General features: G+C 42.9%; 1 protein-coding gene across 1 annotated transcript in view; it reads left to right on the top strand.

The window, feature by feature from the left end:
- The window catches only part of POLR3A (RNA polymerase III subunit A), a 50,481-nt gene that overhangs the window by 7,350 nt on the left and 22,524 nt on the right, over positions 1 to 20,607 (top strand). The window contains exons 6-16 of the mRNA XM_004765318.3: positions 4,204 to 4,443; positions 4,554 to 4,716; positions 4,896 to 5,032; positions 6,545 to 6,648; positions 7,264 to 7,405; positions 9,791 to 9,931; positions 13,707 to 13,776; positions 14,200 to 14,327; positions 14,432 to 14,570; positions 16,074 to 16,238; positions 19,109 to 19,281. Coding sequence (XP_004765375.1) covers positions 4,204 to 4,443; positions 4,554 to 4,716; positions 4,896 to 5,032; positions 6,545 to 6,648; positions 7,264 to 7,405; positions 9,791 to 9,931; positions 13,707 to 13,776; positions 14,200 to 14,327; positions 14,432 to 14,570; positions 16,074 to 16,238; positions 19,109 to 19,281 — 1,602 coding nt within the window. The remainder of the gene's footprint in view (positions 1 to 4,203; positions 4,444 to 4,553; positions 4,717 to 4,895; positions 5,033 to 6,544; positions 6,649 to 7,263; positions 7,406 to 9,790; positions 9,932 to 13,706; positions 13,777 to 14,199; positions 14,328 to 14,431; positions 14,571 to 16,073; positions 16,239 to 19,108; positions 19,282 to 20,607) is intronic.

Here is a 20,607-nt window from a genome sequence, read left to right as displayed (position 1 = left end):
CCGAGCCAAAAGCAGTGGCTTAACCCACTGAGCCACCCAGGCGCCCCTCTCTCCCTCTCTTTAAAAAAAAAAAAAAAAAGTCTTAGTAGTGACAGGAGTGCCTGGCTGGCTTAGTCAAAAGAGTGGGACTCTTGATCTTGAGGTCATAAGCTCAAGCCCCACATTGGGTGTACAGATTAGTTAAATAATCTTTCAAAATAAATAAATAAAAATAAACTTTTTTAATGCAACTATATGATCTAATTTACAACAAAATTCTAAAAATGACAGTCATGGTAAAGACAGGTGAGGATTCCTCCCCTCTCCACGTGTATGTTGGGACTCAGCGTCCTCTCGGCTTATTTTACTTTTTTTTTTTTTTTTTTTTTTTTTTTAGATTTTATTTATTTGACAGAGAGAGATCACAAGTAGGCAGAGGCAGGCAGAGAGAGGAAGTGAAGCAGGCTCCCCACCAAGGAAAGAGCCCGATGTGGGACTCGATCCCAGGACTCTGGGATCATGACCTGAGCTGAAAGCAGAGGCTTTAAACCACTGAGCCACCCAGGCGCCCCTCGGCTTATTTTACTGATGCTGCTCTCTCCCCTCACTAGAGGCCCCCTTGCCCTAGCTTTTCTGCAGCTTCTGCTCTTCCGACCCTTTGATCTCACTCACCTTTTCTCAACCTTTTCTCATTGTCTCTGCTTCATGTAACACTTGTATTCCATCTTGTATTTCTATGAGTTTCTCCTTTTTTTTTTTTTTTTAAATATCTTATTTATTGGGCACCTGGGTGGCTCAGTCAGTTAAGCATCTGCCTTCGGCTTGGGTTGTGACCTCAGCGTCCTAGAATCGAGCCCCACATCAGGCTCTCTGCTCAGCGGGGAACCTGCTTCTCCCTTTCTCTCTGCCTGCCTCTCTGCCTACTTACGATCCCTCTCTGTCAAATAAGTAAATCTTTAAAAAAAAAATTTTTTTTTTTAATATATGTTTATCTGACAGAGAAAGAGAGCACAAGCAGAGGGTGAAGCAGGCTTCTGGCTGAGCAAGGCAGCCCGATGCGAGGCTTGATCCCAGGACCCTGGGACCATGACCTGAGCCACCCAGGTGCCCCAGTTGGTTTCTCCTTTAGTGTGGTCTGTAGCAAGATCTGTTTTTCTGAGGTCCTGTTTGAGGCCTTTATAGTGCTTGGAGCAGTGGCAGTGCCACCAGAGTTGTCAGACCATCAGCTCATCCTGGTTCTTACGCCAACTGTGAAAGGAGGGAGGGGGCGAATCAGGAATTCAGCATTGCCAGATTCCGAATGGCCCTCCCTCAGAGAGGGCCCTGTAGTCACCAAAGTGAACAAAGCATCCATGAGTCACTTTTAGCTTTTGTGGAGAGAGGTGTCAGGCAGACAGGTGAGTGTATTACCCTGAAGCTCATTAATCTCAGGATGGTCCAGATCCCAACATGTTTACCCATTTGATTTCCAGGAACATGGAACCTCATGTCCCTTTATGGGCAGCACAGCACCCTTGAGTTAGACAACACCTTAGAGCAGTGGTTCTTGACCTTTTCTGGGTCACAGACCTCTTTAGGAATTAAACTCTGGACTCTGTCCCCAGAAGACTAGTGTATATCTACTCCCTGTTTTAACACAAATCCAGGAGTTGGCCAACCTCAGATAAGACTCTCCATAGAGGGGCATCGGGGTGGCTCAGTTGGTTGGGTGTCCAGCTCTTTTTTTTTTTTTTTTTAAGATTTTATTCATGTATTTGACAGAGATCACAAGTAGACAGAGAGGCAGGCGGGGTGGGGGGGTGGGGGGGGGAAGCAGGCTCCCTGCTGAGCAGAGAACCCGGCACAGCACTCAATCCAGGACCCCAGGATCATGACCTGAGCTGAAGGCAGAGGCTTAACCCACTGGGCCTTTTTTTTTTTTTTTTTAAGATTTTATTTATTTATTTGACTAAGATCATAAGTAGGCAGAGAGAGGGGGGGGAAGCAGGCCCCCTGCCGAGCAGGGAACCAGTACTCTGGGATCATGACATGAGCCAAAGGCAGAGGCTTTAACCCACTGCCCAGTGCCTCGGATGTCCAGCTCTTTTTTTTTTTTTTTTTTTTTTTTTTTTTTTTAGGGTGTCCAACTCTTGATCGGGTCTTGATCTCAGGGTCTTGAGTTCAAGCCCTGTGTTGGGCTCTACCCTGGAGATGGAGCCTGCTTTAAAAAAAAAAAAAAAATTAATAAGAAAAGAAAGAGTCTTCTTTTAAATAGCATCAGTCTTGCCTCCCAACCCCACAAGGTAGAAATGCCTTCCACAGCATCCCTAGCAGACTGAGCAGCAAGCTAAGCATCTCTGCCAGCCAGGACAGCCCACACACTCCACCAGGGAGCCCAAGCTATTTAGATATTGTGCCTCAGACCAAACAGCCCTTCTTCTGTCTCTCCAGTGGTTTCTGACTTCTGTTTTCCTAGTATATAACAATAAATCAGGGCCCTCTTCTTGTGCCCTATGGAAGGCAAGTGTTAATTTCGTTCTGGAGTCATGGCTCTGGCCAGGAACTGGTCTCCAGGTTCTTGCCAGTCTTCCTGCCCTCCTGTCCTCTAGACCTCAGTAACATGATTTTTTTTTTTTTAAGATTTTATTTATGTATTTGATAGAGAGAGTGAGAGACCATGAGAGGGGAGAAGGTCAGAGGGAGAAGCAGACTCCCTATTTTGCTGGGAACCTGATGAAGGACTCGATCCCTGGTCTCTGGGTTAATGACCTGAGCCGAAGGCAGTCGCCCAACCAACTGAGCCACCCAGGCACCCCAGTAACATGATGTTCTTGTCTAGCCCTGACCCTGGTACTGTAAGTGACATCTGGCCTTCACCCTGTTCCTAGAACTCTTAGTATAGATTTCCTCTGACTGCCTCATGTAGCGTGCGGTGCTCGTTGCTGGGAGGCAAGGAAGGTGAGGAAGGGAATTCTGTGGGCAAGGACCTGGACTGCAAATCTTCAGGCAAGATTCCTTCTCTCTCCCCAAGTCTGCTGTCATGTCTAGGGTGAGCCCACAGAAACCTGCTCTTGGGACAGTATCCTAATAGAAGTGGATTATGGGACTTTTCTTAACTTTGTTCCCTGTCTCATTAAGTTATGCATAGCAAGTTCTGCTTGTAACATGTATTCTTTGTCACACAGTCTTTAATCCCAAGAAAATATAACTTAGAGCAGCAGGACACAAGCTGACCATTCCTATCTTTGATCTTTGAATATCTCTGAGAAGGTGCATAGTTCTTATGAGTAAGTTGTTACAACATAGCAATTCTATAACATGAAGGTGATACAAAGGCAATATAGGGCGCCTCTTCCAGCTCCCTGCTCAGTGGAGAGTTTCCTTCTTCCTCTCCCTTCCCCGCGTTCATGCTCTTGCTTTCTCTCAAATAAATGAAAAATAAAATCTTTAAAAATAATAAGGCAATATATGTTCATTACAGAAAATTTATTTTTTAAGATTTTACTTATTTATTTGACAGAGCACACAGCAGGAGGAGGAGCAGGGAGAGGGAGAAGCAGGCTCCCTTCTCAGCAGGGATGTATGCCTGATGTACAGCTCAGTCCCAGTATCCTGGAATTATGACATTGAGCCACCCAGGTGCCACACTGCAGAAAATTTAAATGTAAACAACGATGCAAAAAGATTATAATTCCATTCATCTGTGGACAGTACTATTAACACCTTGCTAAACATCCATTTCCTCTTTTCTGTACAGATACACATTTTCCCCCCAAAATGAGATCATATCGTACACATGCTTCTTTCATTTACCAGTATGTTATGAACTTTTCATGGCAGTAGCTAAACTTCTGTGGTGTCATTTTTTTAATGGCTACATGGTTGCTCATGTAGGGGTATACGATGGTTTTATCTAGCCAGCAACCTGTCAGGCTGTTTCCAACTTAGCACTCTTAACAGCTTTAGAGAACATCCCTATAGCTGCTGAATCTTTGTGTTGATTTCTAAAGTCATTCCCTTTGGAATAATTAGAAGTGGAATTACTGGCTTAAATAATTGAATTAAAAGGCATGTACATGTTTAGGGCTCTGCCACTGTAGCATGTTACTGACAGAAATTTCTGTCAGTGCGTATAGTTAACACTGAGGTAAGTGGTGAATGGTGTGAAGAGCATGGAGAAGTAAACCCTTGCCCAGACTAGAAAGTTAACGTGTCTCTCCCATTCTTCTTTCCTCTTGTCCATAGGAAAACTTGAATCCCTTAGTAGTTCTGAATTTATTTAAACGAATCCCAGCTGAGGATGTCCCTCTACTTCTAATGAACCCAGAAGCTGGAAAGCCCTCTGATTTGATTCTCACACGACTTCTAGTGCCCCCTTTGTGTATCAGACCCTCTGTCGTGAGCGATTTGAAATCTGGCACCAATGAAGATGATCTGACGATGAAATTGACAGAAATTATTTTCCTAAATGATGTCATTAAAAAGGTCAGTACTTTCAGTCCCTAGGTTTAGGAGCCTATATATGCAAACACTGCTCATCAAGAAAGTCAGGATGACCCAGGATTGTGTTTTCTTCATACTTCGCTCATTTTTAGCATCGGATATCAGGAGCAAAGACCCAGATGATCATGGAAGACTGGGATTTCCTGCAATTACAGTGTGCCCTCTACATTAACAGCGAGCTCTCAGGCATTCCCCTCAACATGGCGCCCAAGAAATGGACTAGAGGTTTCGTCCAGCGTCTGAAGGGAAAACAGGGTACGTTTCCAACAAAATGTGCAGAAAACAGTCTACTGCCTTTGTCACCTTTTTCTGGAGTGTATGTCCAGCTTATCTGATTGGAAATCACAGATTTTCCTAGTTCTCTGCAGTCATACTATTCCGAAACAGCACATGTTTGTTCCAGGGAGATCTATGACGTGTCTTTATTGATTTAGGTCGATTTAGAGGCAATCTCTCAGGAAAGAGAGTGGATTTTTCCGGCAGAACAGTCATCTCACCTGACCCCAATCTCAGGATTGATGAGGTAGCTGTGCCGGTTCACGTGGCCAAAATTCTTACTTTTCCTGAGAAGGTAAGTACCATTCAGCCACTCACTTCTGTGTTTTCAATCTAGTCTTTTATTTTGAGATTCCAAACAATAGACACTTGGGAAATCCCAGGTAATGCACACACACCCCAATTTGGTGTGTGTATGTTATCTTCCGGTTTCATACATCTACCACCGTGGATGCCATCTACAACAGTACAACAACAGATGGGTCTGGCTCTGTATATATATAATCACAGATACATTAGACATAATCTGCTACAACTTATTTTCCAAGTAGTATGGTCTTTGACCTCTTAGTTCATTCTTACCTCATTTTTTTTTTTTAAAGATTTTATTTATTTGAGAGGGAGCACAACGGGGAGCAGCAGGCAGAGGGAGAAGCAGACTCCCAGCTGAGCAGGGAGCCCAATACGGGGCTTAGTCCCCAGATCCTGGGATCATGATCTGAGCCGAAGGCAGACGCTTAATGACTGAACCACCCAGGTGCCCCTACCTCATGTTTTTAAAGTAACTAACTAATAAGCACCACACCTAGTTAATTACCTTGGGATGGATTTTTTTTTAACTTTATAATCACTGAGTCAAATACTTTGAGTATTTTAAGGCTGTTGATGCATAGCCAGAAAGGCTACACCACTTTACATCAACTCACACTCATCATGAGTATAAAATGGAATTTATAGTAACTGAGGTATAGAAAACTGTAAGCCCTAATAATAGGAAGATATGGGCTTTAGCTTTGCTTTTGAGATTCATAATTAGCCCCGTTCATGGAATCTTCTGGTAAAGCTTTTATAAAAGAGCCTCAGATACTTTATGTATCTAATCCAGAGTTTCCTTATCTGAGATGGTGTCCCACAAGATTGCTGTCTGAGAGGTTGCATGATGTGACAGTGCAGAGCAGGGCATAGTGGTATTGGAGTCACAGCTTTTAAACCTCAGGAGCCCATGGTACATCGTTGCTAGTGAAGATGCTAACTGTTCTTAGATCACAGTGTGTGCCAGAAGGTCCCTACAGCTGAGTCCAGCCCACTCATTTTACTAATAGGGAAACCAAAGGCCAGTAAAGGACTTGGCCATTTCACCCCACCAGTGATGAGTTCAGATTGGAACCTTGGTTCCTGTGTGTCAATCTGCTGTTGTCATTTAACTCAAGACAGGGGCTCCTGGGTGGCTTAGTCATTAAGCACCTGCCTTCAGCTCAGGTCATGATCTCAGGATCCTGGGATTGAGCCCCACATCGGGCTCCCTGTTCTACGGAGAGCCTGCTTCTCCCTCTCCTACTCCCCCTGCTTGTGTTCCCTCTTACTGTGTCTCTTTCTGTCAAATAAATAAATAAATAAATCTTTTTTAAATGAATAAATAAACAAACTGCAGTGGGGGTAAGAAAAAAGACCCAAGACAGCACGATGCTGCCTTTCTTTCTCCTGGAGTCACCCAAGGGAAGTCAAGATTGAGACACAACTCAGGATAATACTCTATCTTACAGAAACCTCATGGTATCTCCTCATGTCTTCTATTGTGCTCATGCAGGTGAACAAAGCAAACATAAATTTTTTGAGGAAACTCGTTCGAAATGGCCCAGAAGTTCACCCAGGAGCCAATTTCATTCAGCAGAGACACACACAGATGAAAAGGTAATGCTGGCCCAGGATAGCCATATGTAACGACGTTCTTGCCCCCAAGGTTGCCATACTCAGCCACAGAATACAGTCCAGAATACGTCTGTCACATGTTAGCATGTGGAAAATACTGTTTAAATTGCAATGAGTGCAGGTTCATCATTTGCTGTGTTTGCTTATTGCATAGACACAAAATATCCTCTTATTCCCTAGCATTTATCGTTGGATCTAGGTAGACAGAACATGTGGAGTTAGGAAAGCCAGTCATTTTCTATGTCGCACACGCTCTATGGGGTTACTTATTGTACTTCCAGCCTTGTTTTGCCTGCTCTGGCTTTCCACTAATCACTGGTGCCTTTGGATCTCTTGAGATACACCAACAGGCCACTATGGGAGAAGCGGACTTATTACTGCATTTCTGTGATTCTGAGACATAACTCTTTTCACATTTTAACATACATGAAAGGAAGATATACTGACAGTGCGTCATAGTTTAACTGACGGACTGGTGGAGGCACCTTCAGCTCAGTGCAATGTGATTGTTTTCGAGACTGAACCCTGACGTGAAGAGGGAGCGACTGGGTGAGGAGGCGTTACTCTCACAGGTCACGTTTCTTATCACACACTCAGGTTTTTGAAGTACGGAAATAGGGAAAAGATGGCTCAGGAACTCAAGTATGGGGACATTGTGGAGAGACACCTCATAGACGGAGACGTGGTGCTGTTCAACCGGCAACCATCGCTACACAAACTGAGCATCATGGCGCATCTGGTGAGCGTGACGTTTCTGTTTTTAGCTTCTGTTGGGTGGGAATTGGCTGGGCCAGCGATGCAAAATTCCAGGCCCCTAAAACTCAAGATTGCCAGTAATCTCAAATTTTCAGGACTTCTGATTTTACTCTATACTCTCACTTTTTAGTTGGAGTGAAACTTCTACATTTCAAGCTTCCTTTCAGTGTTTTTCATATTGATAAAATCCACATACAACAGTGAAACAGAAAGGCACTAATTGAAAATGAGCATGAAAGTGACTGGCATGATTCCACTTGCAAACAGAAATATATACGTATATGTGTGTGCACAGACTTGTGTAAAATAGATGTGGCAGAGAGTCGATTACAGGTTTGACTTAGCATATTAACTACGGAACGAAAACGCTTAGGAGATTTCTCGTCACAGTGGCCCTCCAACGAAGACCTTCAAGCATATTTTCTTCGGTGATTTAGTTTTGCAGCAACAGCAGTTCCTTTTTCTGGAGATGTAAAATGGAAATTAGATGCAACTTTGATTCGCTAAATATGCATAAATTGTCCTATCTCCAAAGCCGTTAAATCCATGAGCGTTTGCAGACAGTGCTTAAACAGGCTTTTTGGTTAGTGCCTTTCTAGATTTAGTTTTTCCCTTCATGAACATGTTTTGTCAGTCTTTTTACTTAAGTCTGGAAATCCCAAAGAAGCAGTTATGATTATGGGGGTTACAATATGGGGATCTAGGGAGGGAAACAGAAAGCCTTCCCTTTCTAGAAACTTTTGCTTGGCTTTCAGGCATTCTCCAAATGAAAATTTTTGTGTGAAAATTTCAAATATAAATACAAAAGTAGGAAGAATCCTATGAAGAGCTCCTATATTCTCATCCTCTGTATTTAATAATTTTCAAGGTTTTGCCACACCTGTTTCTCTCCCTTTTTCCCTTGATGGCCCCAGATGCCATGTCCTTTCTTCGTGTGTATTCAGTTTACTTCTGTAAAACACACATAACCATAGTGCCATACCACACCACACAAAATGAACACTCACTCCTTGGTATTGTCCAGCACCCAGTCCATGTTCACATTTCCACAAGCTTCTCAACAATCTTTTCATGGCTAGTTTGTCCATATCTGGATGCAAAGTCTGCACGTGACATTTGGTTGACATGTCTTCGGTCTGTCTTGATCTAGAACAACTGCCCCCAGCCTTTTAATCTGTTACTGAGAAGGCCAGGTCATTTGTCCTGAAGAAATGTCCTGTGTTCTGTGTATGTATACACATGGCATTAAGAGTTTCTTCATTCTTCCTTTTATTCCTGTAAACTGGACAGCTCTCAAGGCAGGATCAGATTCATGTTCAACTTCTAGCAAGAGTAACTCCTAGGTGCTGCTGGCTAAATCCTCTTGCCTTATTTCAGAAGGCATATGTTGTCTGATTGCCCCACTCTTTGGTATTCTGAGAAGATTAGGGCATCAGATACTTCAGCCTGGTGTCTCCCTTGAAAGTTTCTTTATTGACCTTTTTTCTAAATGCTTTCTCCACTTATGATTATTGCCAGCATTATATCATGGGGTCTTCAAAAATGGAGATTTTCTAATTTGTCATTCCTCTCACATTTCATAGCTACCATTTGTATAATGAAGAATTTTGTTTTATTAACTAGGGTTATTTGCTTATCCAGAAATATAATTCCTGAAGGAACAAGCATAAATGCCTGATTCTTTTTTCCTTTATTATCAGTTTGAGGAGGAGAAAGTTGGTGTTCAGTTTCTTCCAACTAGGTTGGTTTGGGTTTTGTGTGTGGTTTTGCTTTCCTTTTTTTCAGTGTCATTATAAACTCATGGGTTTTTATTTAGTCTGTTTGTGTGGTTTTTTTGGGTTTTGTTTTAAGATTTTATTTTTTTATTTGACAGACAGAGATCACAAGTGGGCAGAGAGGCAGGCAGGCAGAGAGAGGAGAAAGCAGGCTCCCTGCTGAGCAGAGAGCCCAATGTGGAGCTTGATCCCAGGACCCTGGGATAATGACCTGAGCCGAAGGCAGAGGCTTTAACCCACTGAGCCACGCAGGCGTCACTAGTCTGTGTGTTTTAATCAACTTCTGCCATGAATCTGTTTGATATCAAACTGTGACATCATTGGCCAGGGGAGCCCTTTCTTGTGGCTCTTAGGTTGGTACTTGCCTTTTGTTAAACTCATTGCATTGTTTTGATCTAACAAATCTACTTGAATAAGTCCACAAGTGACATGTTATCACTGGACCAAACGTACTAGAAATTTATTTTCTTAATCTAAAGTATCCAGTTTTCCAGGAAGCCATTTATTAATGTTTTGAAACCATGAAGTTTTTGAATAAATGACTAAGTCCTTCTCCATTTTGTTTTGTGTGTGTGCGTGTGTGCATTCCACAGGCCAAGGTCAAGCCACACCGAACCTTCAGATTTAACGAGTGTGTCTGTACGCCCTACAACGCGGACTTCGATGGTGATGAGATGAACCTTCATCTTCCTCAGACGGAGGAAGCTAAAGCAGAGGCCCTTGTGCTGATGGGGGTACGTAGGGTGGCAGCCCTGCCTCTGTAGAACAGCTTGAGAGGAGGGGAAGGGCAGTGGGTCCTGTTTGAAAGCACCTTAGAGTGTATAAGGGAGTGTCTGTGACAGGTGGGGAGTCAGGGGAGTATCTTCTGACCTATAATGTGCATCTCTAAGGGAAAGTTCCTGTGAGAGCTCTCGCAACAATAAGACAAGTGTGTAGCCCTAGATCCTTTAGTTTACATTTAACTATTAGGTTTTATCACAGGTCAGTCCCTTCAATCCATCCTTCTCTCTATCCATAGTCCATCTTATATCTGGAAGCATTTAACCGCGAGTGGCAGACATTTAGCATACTGCCTAAACTCCGTCCTCATATAGTTATTTTTAATTAGTTAATTAATTAATTAATTTAAAAGATTTTTATTTATTTATTTGACAAACAGAGATCACAAGTAGGCAGAGAGAGAGAAAGAGGAAGCAGGCTTTCTGCTGAGCAGAGAGCCCGATGTGAGGCTCGATCCTAGGACCCGGAGACCATGACCTGAGCTGAAAGCAGAGGCTTAATTAACCCCCTGAGCCACCCAGGCACCCTCTTTTTTTTCTTCTTTGTTAAACATTCTGAACAAAAATCTTCTAACAGTATATTACATGCTTGTTTGTTGTCTAAAGGACATGCTAAACAAAATCATTCTATAGAGGTTAGGTTTTCCTTGTTTCCAGTATTCTGGTTTTCTGTGTTATGGGCCGATTTGTCTGTCGCTGTCCAGGTGCCTACCTCTAAAACAATTCACACTATTTCTGATTCCGTGCTTTTTAAATCTGTTTTAGTTTAGGGTGTTAGTATTGATTCTAAAGTGAAGGCAATTAACTTCTGCAAGCATAACTATTAAACTACAGAAGGATTCGGTAGAGACAGGCAGGAGGGGCTGCATTCTTGGCCTCTGCCTGGGTTCTTCATGCTTGAAGTTCACATTGTTTTTCTGGTAAAGTCAAGTATTTAATGTGGTGCAGATTTTATGTACACGCTTAACTATTAAGAAATTCATGTGGCTAAAATGCACTGTGATCTTTAATTTCTTTTAAAAATTGACTCTTATTTAGTCAAATGTTCCAGCATAATGAAGTGATTTAAATAAGATAAGGTTTTTCCATATCACAACTCCTCTGGGTTCTTTCTTTCCACCTCTTTTATCTGTTGGTTCCTTCTCTGGAATTTAGATACTTGTGGTCATGGTTTGTGATAGTAATACTTAATGTATTATAAATGTCCCCATTTGGGCATTGGGTGGCTCAGTTGATTTGTGTCAGACTCTTGGTTTTGGCTCAGGTCATGATCTCAGAATTGTGAGATCAAGCCCCTCCTTGGGCTCCATGCTAGACAAGGAGCCTGCTTAAGATTCTCTATCCTTCTCCCTCAGCCCCTCCCCCCCTTAAAAATTTAATAAATATAAATTTAAAAATAAATTCCCCCATTTGTTGTAAAGTCTTCATAATTAATGATTATAATGGCTTCACAGAATTTCACCAGGTTAACATACCAAAATTCATCTACCTTCTGTTAAAACTTGAGGGTGTTTTCCCTGTTTTGCCATGAGAATGACTCCCTCAGTGAGGAGTCATACACTCCATCTTTGTGTATTTGGAGTCTTTCTTCTTCTGAATCATTTCTTCAGACTCCTCAGCCTTTTTAAATGATTTGGTTGATACTTACTGAGCACCTACTATGTGTCAAGTACTCTTCTAGGAACATAGCACAGAATAAGAAAGTCAGTTTTTGTTCTCATCCCTATTCAAATAGGGAGAACTAGAGTATAAACAAATGGAAAATAGTTGAGGTGGTAAGTGCTGAGAAGAGAAGAACGAAGCACAACAAGGAGGAAAGAAAATGAGAGAAGTCCTATTCCATAGAGGATGGTCAGGGAGGGCCATTGGAATGATAACACTTGACCTACCTTCTGAAAGAAGTAGGAGAATGAACAGCGTGACTGTCAGCATACGAGCAGTCTAAGCAGAGGAACCTGGTGGTACGATCATACCTGGCGTGACAGGAGTCTAGCCTGTTTCCTCCTAAGCATCCGTATTTGTAGCAGTTATCATGAGCACCAGGTTAGGTGTTGACAGAGTTCCATGCTCCTATAGTCAGACAGTATGTTAATCATTCCTTTTGACCTAGCAATCAGGCCATAATCAGAGTTGGAAAATTACTTGTAATAGTAAAACAGTAGAAACAGGCAATGTCCACTAGTAAAAAAATTGGTAAGATTAAATTATGTCACATTCATACCACAGAACCCTGTGCAGCCCTGAAAAATGAGGACATAGTTTGTATCATTGTTGGCATGAAAGCTACTTATGATTTATTTTTTACTTAAAAAAGCAGGGTTTGTGTATGACATGATCCAATTTTGTTTGGCAAAAAGATGCTTCTATGTTTGTAAAAACATTTATAGCCAGAAGTTGGAAGGATTATATACCAAAATCTTATAACCAGTTCTCTGGTTCCTTGGAGAGATGTATTTTTGGATTTTGGATTTTTTTCACCTTTTTTACGTGTTTATATTTTTAGGGTGTTTTTTTTTTTCTCTAAGGAACATACTATTTTTGTAATAAAAAGTCATGTTTATAATGTTCCCAGTGGTATCAGCTGTGTAACTGGTTTCTAGTGATAACAGCCTGTCACCAACCAGTTAGACTTCAGCATTGGCTTTGTACTGAGGGCCCATTTTGTGATAATAACATATTTCATCAGTTAAAAGTGACAACCATAAAACACAGGCTCCAAGGATATTGGGATGGAAGAATCTTAGGTATCATCGGGACAAATCCCCTCCATTTCATATAAGAAAATTGTCAGCTATTGTATTGACTCAGCAGTTCTGACTCAGAGGAGTGGGTATGGCCCTAGCCTAAGTGTAGTCCCAAGTTACCCCCGAGACTTGCAAAATACGCAGATCCCAGCTTCATGTCCTTAGCCCTCAGACCACCTCCCTATCCCACCCCAGAGAGATTCTCAAAAGCAAACACAAACAACTGTCTTCCAGCCCTAGTTGGAGGATCACTGTTCGTGCAGCATTCTCAAGAAGTCAGGAGAGGTCTCTCCCTTCGGGGGCCTCTTACTCTAGGTGAGGTTGCCCAGGCAACCCACAATTAACACGAGCCATCGCCATGTCAAGATTTGAGCAAATTTATCTGTTAATTACATCTCAACAATAGCAAAAATTGACCAAATGCATTCTGATGCATAGAATCTTCTTTTAACTTGTTAATTATGCCCTGAACAACTAGCACCCCTTTTTGCTCAGTGCAGGCACTCATTAAATTTTAATTAAATCCTGTTGTTAATTATTGTTAGAACCTAGTGTCTTAACCAAGAAAAGTTCAGTAGTTCTGCCATTGTTGTGGAGAGGTATGAAATTGATTGACCTCAGAGGTAACTGCTGCTCATCATTTATAGAAGTGAATTTTCTTTGAAGAATTGCATTTATTAATAACTACAAAGTCTTACACATACACAGTTCTTGTAGGAATCCAAAACAACTTCACTCAGTATTGATTTTTGTGTTGCTATGTCTGAGGTCATTTTCTTGTCTCCCCTTGGTGAATAAAGGAAAGAGGAGCTGGTGACAAAGCTGGGATTGGGACCCCTGGCTTCCGTTTTTCAGCCTCTTTTTTTCCGCTCGCTGGCTATTCTGTATATGCAGTGGTTCGTTGTCTTTCTGGTGCAGTTCCGTGGCCTACATCATGCAGTCCACAGAGATGGATGGAATGGCTAACGTATTTCTGTTTCCTTCAGACTAAGGCAAATCTGGTAACGCCGAGGAATGGAGAACCACTAATTGCCGCTATTCAGGATTTTCTAACAGGTGCGTTTATGAATTCACTTGAAAGGAGACTGGAACACCAGGATTCTCATTCACAGTGAATCATTCAGCGACTTGAAAAGCTGTGTGATTTCCTGTGTTTAATTCTGTTGTTTGTATATCAATGTGATTGTGAACCAGCTTGAGATATTTTGTGTTGATTGGTTATGCCTGGAATTAGTAAGCCTTTATTGAGCTCCTAAGGTGCCCTAGACATTTTTCTAAGCACTGGAGATATGGCAGTGAGTCAAACAAAGTCCCTCTCCTTGCGGAGGTTTGATTCTGGTAAGAGAGAGCCAGCAAGCAGCCAAATGTTTTAATTCACTCTTTTAGTAATAGCCCAAATTCATTTTAAAATTGAAACCTTGTGATTTTTCTCACAATTTCATTCCATTTCTTTGTGTTGTGTTGTTTCCAACATTCTAGGTGCCTATCTCCTCACCCTTAAAGACACCTTCTTTGACCGCGCCAAGGCTTGCCAAATCATTGCTTCAATATTGGTTGGCAAGGATGAAAAAATCAAAGTTCACCTCCCACCCCCGACAATACTGAAGGTTTGTGTGGGCGCTGGAAGAGCTCGTGGCAGGTTAGCCCGCAAACACTCTGCATTTGAGACCAGGCCCAGCCAACTAACGCTGTGGCTTCCTTCTTCCTGCAGCCTGTCACCCTGTGGACAGGAAAGCAGATCTTCAGTGTCATCCTCAGACCGAGCGATGACAACCCGGTGAGAGCCAACCTCCGAACAAAGGGCAAGCAGTACTGTGGCAAAGGAGAAGATCTCTGTGTCAATGATTCCTGTGAGTGAAGGTCGCAGGTTGGAGGGAGCGAAAAGCAGGTGGCCAGTGACTTCCTTCCTGGTGCAAGCAAATCCGAGGTTTCTCTGAGGCAGGAGGTTTTTTTTTTTTTTCGGGGGAATGTAGTAGGCTTTTCTCCTCTTAGTGTGACTCCCCATTTCTCGAGAAAGTAGAGATCATGTAGATCTGTGGTCCAGTGATTAGAATGTTCTTCTTCAGAGCTCCAGATGTGTTTTAGGGACTAGTTTCTTTAAATTCATGCCATTTCTTTTTTTCCGGCCCTACTTTTTTTTTTTTTTTTTCTATCAGCAGGGGTCTCATTATTTAAGGCATATAATTTATCATTTTACATCCAAAAATGTGCTCATTGTCTTAAAGTATAACTAATAAGATTGTTTTTTTACTGCTTCCTGGTCATTTAATTTTTTATAACATGAAGATCAGGTTTAACCATGAGAGAAGTTTTTTTCCAAGATACTTATTTATCTGTTTATTTATGTATTTGAGAGAGAGAATAAGGTCTCTGACAGCAAGGGGAGCATCAGGCAGAGGGAGAAGCAGGGTCCCCACTGAGCAGGGAGCCTCAATGCGGGACTCAATCCCAGGACCTTGGGACTACGACATGAGTCGAAGGCAGACGCTGAACTGACTGAGCCACCCAGGCGCCCAGCTGTGAGAGAATTTAAATGTTAAACCATCCAAGTCATCTAGACTAATTCAACCCAAAGTATGGTCCACAGACCAATGCCATTCAGCCGGTGTTTGGTTTGTGCCACTAGCTCCTTTGCCTCCCCTTGGACTTTTAGCAAACAGTTCCCCAGCAGACTACTCTGAACGACACTGACTTTGAATGGGCTTTGTTAGCCAGGCCTGTGACAGGGAGTAGATCTCCAGGACTTTGTACTGAAGAACTGAACTGCAGAGTCTCTGAAGGTCAAGACTTGCACTGTTTTGTCATGAGTAAATGTTATGAAGGGCACCGATTTTTCTCGGGTTTATAACCGTTAACTTTGAAAATACATTCTCAAGCCTTTTAGGTGTTTTTGGCTTCTTGTTTTAGACTGTGTTTTGTTTCTACCTAGATGTGAATTTCCTTTTTTGGTATAGGCTCTTCCAGCTGCCATGGGTTTTCATTCTCTTGTGTGAATAACAACGTGCTTTGTAGTTTATAGAGTATACTGCATATGATTTCATCAGATGCTCAAAATATCCCTGTGACATAAAGATGATGTGGTCGATACTTTCATTTTCAGCTCATAGCTGAAAATGAGGGTCAAATAGTACATTTCAGAGTTAGGATTGTAAAGTAACTAACTGGACTTTTCATGCTTTTCAAAAGTCCCTAGATGTCTGTTTTTTCTCCTCAAACATTTTTAAGAGAATTTTTATTTGCTCTGCTTTAATTTTCAATATGGGAAGGTATTTTCTCAACTGCCTCATGTTGTTTTAGAGCAAGGCTAAGTAGTAATTGTTCATTTAAGTGCATGGTCCTCATTGTCCTTGCAGACGTTACTATCCAGAACAGTGAATTGATGAGTGGCAGCATGGACAAGGGAACTCTGGGGTCCGGATCTAAGAACAACATTTTCTACATTTTGCTGCGAGACTGGGGGCAGAATGAAGCGGCCGATGCGATGTCACGGCTTGCGAGACTGGCTCCTGTCTACCTCTGTGAGTATCTTACCATCCTCGTTTTATTGCTATACTTGCTGAGGTATTAGGGGCTCTGTGCTATTTCCTTCTTTTACCTTTGACTTCCCCCACCCGCACACACCACACTCATACCTGTGCACCCAAAAGGAGACTTACTACCAGCTAAATCATTTGTGACTTCACTCCACAAAATTAGCTCAGTACTGACCAGTTTGGTTCAGATTTGAATTTGCTCTTGGGTTCTTGTCTCGCATATGCCATAGGTCTCTACTGCCCATCAGACAGGGTTGTTAGACCAAGGGCCCTTCACGGGCTGCTTCTCAGATGTCTTCACTCCGACCACAGCCCACTGGGCCCTCTTGACTCATCTCTGCCAGGCCCTCATCTTTCCCTTCTCTCCTTGCACTGGTCTGTTTCCTTTGTTAGCTTGGGCTTTGAGCAGGCCGTAGGTCCAGATTTTTACATGCCCCAAAGCATTTTTATTCACCTCCTACACTTGATCATTTCTCTGGCTGGGTATAGAGCTCTGGATTGAATTCTGTCTTTCCTTGGAATTTTGAAGGTCCTGCTCTACTCTAGCCTTCAGAACTGCATTAAAATGGATTTCTGTTCTTATTTTCACATTGTTGTATCTGTCTTTTCATTCTGGAAATTTTGAGAGTCCTGTTCTTGGTGTTCTGAAAGTTCACAGTGGTAGACCCTTGGTATGTATCTTTTTTCATTTATGGTGCTGGGCACTCTGTGAGCTCTCTTGATCTGCCACCATGTGTCTTTCAGTTGTGGAAATTTTCTTGTGTTTGGTTTGGTTTGGTTTGGGGGTTTTGTTACTACTGTTGGTAATTTTCTCACCTTAATTATCTTTGTTCTTTCTTTTTGTAGTTCCTAGTCATTGCATAAGTTGAACTTCTAGATGGGCTGTCTGATTTCCTTATCTTCTTTTCCCTGTTGTCCATCTCCTCATTTCTGGATTCTTTTTATTTTTATTTTTTTAAGATTTCATTTATTCATTTGAGACAGAGCAGGAGTAGGGGGATAGGGAGTGGGAGAAGCAAACTCCCCACTGAGCCAGGAGCCCAACATGGGGCTTAATCCCTAGACCCTGACACCATGGCCTGAGCCAAAGGCATCAGACACTTAACCATCTGAGCCACCCAGGCGACCTTCCTTTTATCTTTTAAAATGAATTGTTCTGTTGATTTTTTTTTTAATTTAACAATCATTTATTTAGCTTCCAACAATATTTTCCATTGTTCTCATTTGCAGGTAATTTTTTGCTTTTCAGGGTTTTGTGTTGTTTGGGTTTTTTTTATTTTTGTTTTTTTGCTACCTGTTTTTGTTTGTTTGTTTTTAATTTTTATTTATTTTTTTGACAGAGATCACAAGTAGGCAGAGAGGCAGGCAGAGAGCGAGAGGAGGAAGCAGGCTTCCTGCTGAGCGGAGAGCACAATGCGGGGCTCGATTCCAGGACCCTGAGATCATGACCTGAGCTGAAGACAGAGGCTTAACCCACTGGGCCACCCAGGCACCCCTTGGCTACCTGTTCATGATCTCTAGATACATCGTCTCTATCAGACACAGTATTTTTCATAGTTTCATTTGCCTCCCAATTTTCTTTCCTTTTTTTTTTTTTTAATTTAATTTGACAGAGATCACAGGTAGGCAGAGAGAGAGAGGAGGGGAAGCAGGCTGCCTGCTGAGCAGAGAGCCCAGTGCAGGGCTCGATCCCAGGACCCTGGGATCATGACCTGAGCCAAAGGCAGAGGCTTACCCCACGGAGCCACCCAGATGCCCTGCCTGGGTTTCATTTTCCTGTGTCTTTGTTGTCTTCAGTCATTCATGTTGAAGACTTTCCTCAAACATCTGGTGGTCCCTGGCTATCCATTCATAATTTTAGGAGTAAGGCACCAAACACTGATTAGAAATGGAGTCTGTTAATTTATGGGCTTCTTTGTTCCTTGATTGAGCTGCAAACCAGCATTTTTATTGAGGAACTGCCAAATGCCCCTATCAGTAATGCTTTTCTCTAGGGAGGCTTGGTTTCTCCAGGAACATATCTTCCAATCTCAGTCTCCCCTCCCCACTGCCTGTCCGCCAGTGGTTGAGACCTGCTTGCCAGGATTCTGGGAGCCAGGCAGGGAAAGGGTCCAAGGGATCACAGCCATGAAATATACTTTCCCTTGTGCCCTGCTTCCCAGTTGTTCCCATCTTTTTGCACCTACTATCCCCCAGTCCAGAGTTCTCTAGTTCCATTAGTAAACTTCCATCTCCCACAGGAAAATACTGGTTTTCCACTAGGTTTCCTTGCTTCCAACCCTTATATTATCTCCAGCATCTGAAGAAGTTGGTGCTATAGTTTCTGAGCCTTCCCAGTCTCGTGGGTCCTCATATCCACAGCCACTCTTAAGCATCCCTTCCCCACACTGCTTAGGCAGGTGCCTCTCATCCACCCATTTCTATGCATCTTAGGTTAAGTCATTGGAGGGGCATAGTTCCCTTGAGGATGGGGTTTTTCTGTGTTTGGGAATGATTTCTGAAGAAGGAAAGGGGGTGTGGGCAGAAAATTCTCTAAGATGGTGTCTTAGAACCAGAAGTCACAAGGCTCACTTTCCATTGCTGGCTTTCTCTGGCTGCTTTTTAGTGTTTAATATTGGTCTCCTTTATATTGTAATTAGTTGGGGCAGGACTTGCCCCCCGCTGGGTTGTAAGGTCTCTGACAGGATTCAGTGAGTCTTGGTCATTTTTACGTAACTTGCGAGGGACTGCCGTGATACATTTTTATTTAATTGGATCATGACGCCTTCTTTGAAGGTGTAAACTTGTTTCCATGTAGTAGGTTGACGACCATTCATGGCCCTCTCTTTCTGCTCCACCTGCCAACTGTTCTGCAGCCAACCGTGGATTCTCCATTGGGATTGGTGACGTCACACCTGGTCAGGGACTACTGAAGGCCAAGTATGAGTTGCTGAATGCTGGCTATAAAAAATGTGACGAGTACATTGAAGCCCTGAACACTGGCAAGCTGCAGCAGCAGCCTGGCTGCACCGCTGAGGAAACTCTGGAGGTGCGTCAGGCTCTTCAGCTGGGTTAGCCACGTGGTCCGCGTGGGCCTGTGCTGCAGGCTGGAAGAGTTGGTAGCAGAGGGTAGAGGGACGTCAGCACGGTGTGGCTTTAGCCCCAGGTCAGCTCTCTGCTCCTTGGGTGTGTGCTCATTCATTTAATGAGGGGAGCACTCTCGACTAGATCCTTTATATCCCCTGGTGGCTGTCTCAGTCCTCAGTGGGGCTGTCGGCTCACTCTGACCACATGGAGCCGCTCTTGCCCCAGCATCACACTTAGACCCCTGCTGTAACTGGTACTCCAGTGCTTCTGCCCTTTCTGTTTCTAGCATCTTTCCAGTAGAGCCTGGCAACCATAGCTCTTTAAATGAATGGTCTGATGGGACTCCTGGCTGGCTCAGTCGGTAGAGCACACAACTGATCTCCGGGTTGTAGGTTTGAGCCCCACGTTGGGTGTAGAGATTACTTAAGCATTAAATCTTCAAAAAATAAAATAAAAAGCAACAGATGTACTTCGAAAGAGACTTGGACACAGAAGAGGGAATATTCATGTCCGAGAGTCACATGCCTTTCTCCTGCCCTTGTCCCCTCTGGAACTAGGTTAACTGAGAACTTGACCAGCAGGTGTCAGAATCAGAATGACCATCAGCCTCTATGAGCCCTACATTCTCTCTCAGGCAGCCAGTATCAGCAGTCTGACTGCACCGGGATTTTGCCTGGCTCTCTTCTGCCTCTCCTATAGCCCCTGGCTAAGGGCTTTTAACTCACCTAAGTTTGCGAGAACAGATAAACAGTTAGAAATTTTCTGATGGAAGGAATTTTTTGTGAACTAGGAAGAAAGAAGAGTTGTAGGCCCTATTCACCATTAGCTCCTTCTTAATCTCACCGAGTCCTGAGAGAGACACACAGGTTTCTCACTGACTTGTAACTTGGGCCTTCAGCAGCACTTGGCTTTCATGGAACCTGACTCCTCACTGATTCAGCACCCTAAACTGTGAGTTGATAAAGGACAGCCTGAGCTCAAAGACTAGAATATTCTTGTAGAGACACCTTACCACACACTCTTAACTTGTGGGAATTCACGTTTGTGCCTGGAAAGTAAAAAACAAGAAGTAAGTACAAGCAGTTCTCCTTCACTATATGCTACACGTTAGCTTATACTTCGTATGTTTATTTAAGCGGATGTGGATGCATACGGTAAAATATATACAGACATATTGTATTGTAGGCCACTCTATATACAGGGCCATTCGCATTCTACCTTATGGGCCATTTTTTTTTTTAAGATTTTATTTATTTATTTGTCAGAGAGAGAGAGAGCGATCACAGGC

This window comes from Mustela putorius, unplaced genomic scaffold (assembly GCF_011764305.1).
Source record: "Mustela putorius furo isolate JIRA1106 unplaced genomic scaffold, ASM1176430v1.1 tig00000698_pilon_pilon_pilon, whole genome shotgun sequence".
NCBI lineage: Eukaryota > Metazoa > Chordata > Mammalia > Carnivora > Mustelidae > Mustela > Mustela putorius.
Note: the sequence above shows the minus strand (reverse complement) of the source record. Positions and strands in the feature narration are given on the sequence as shown.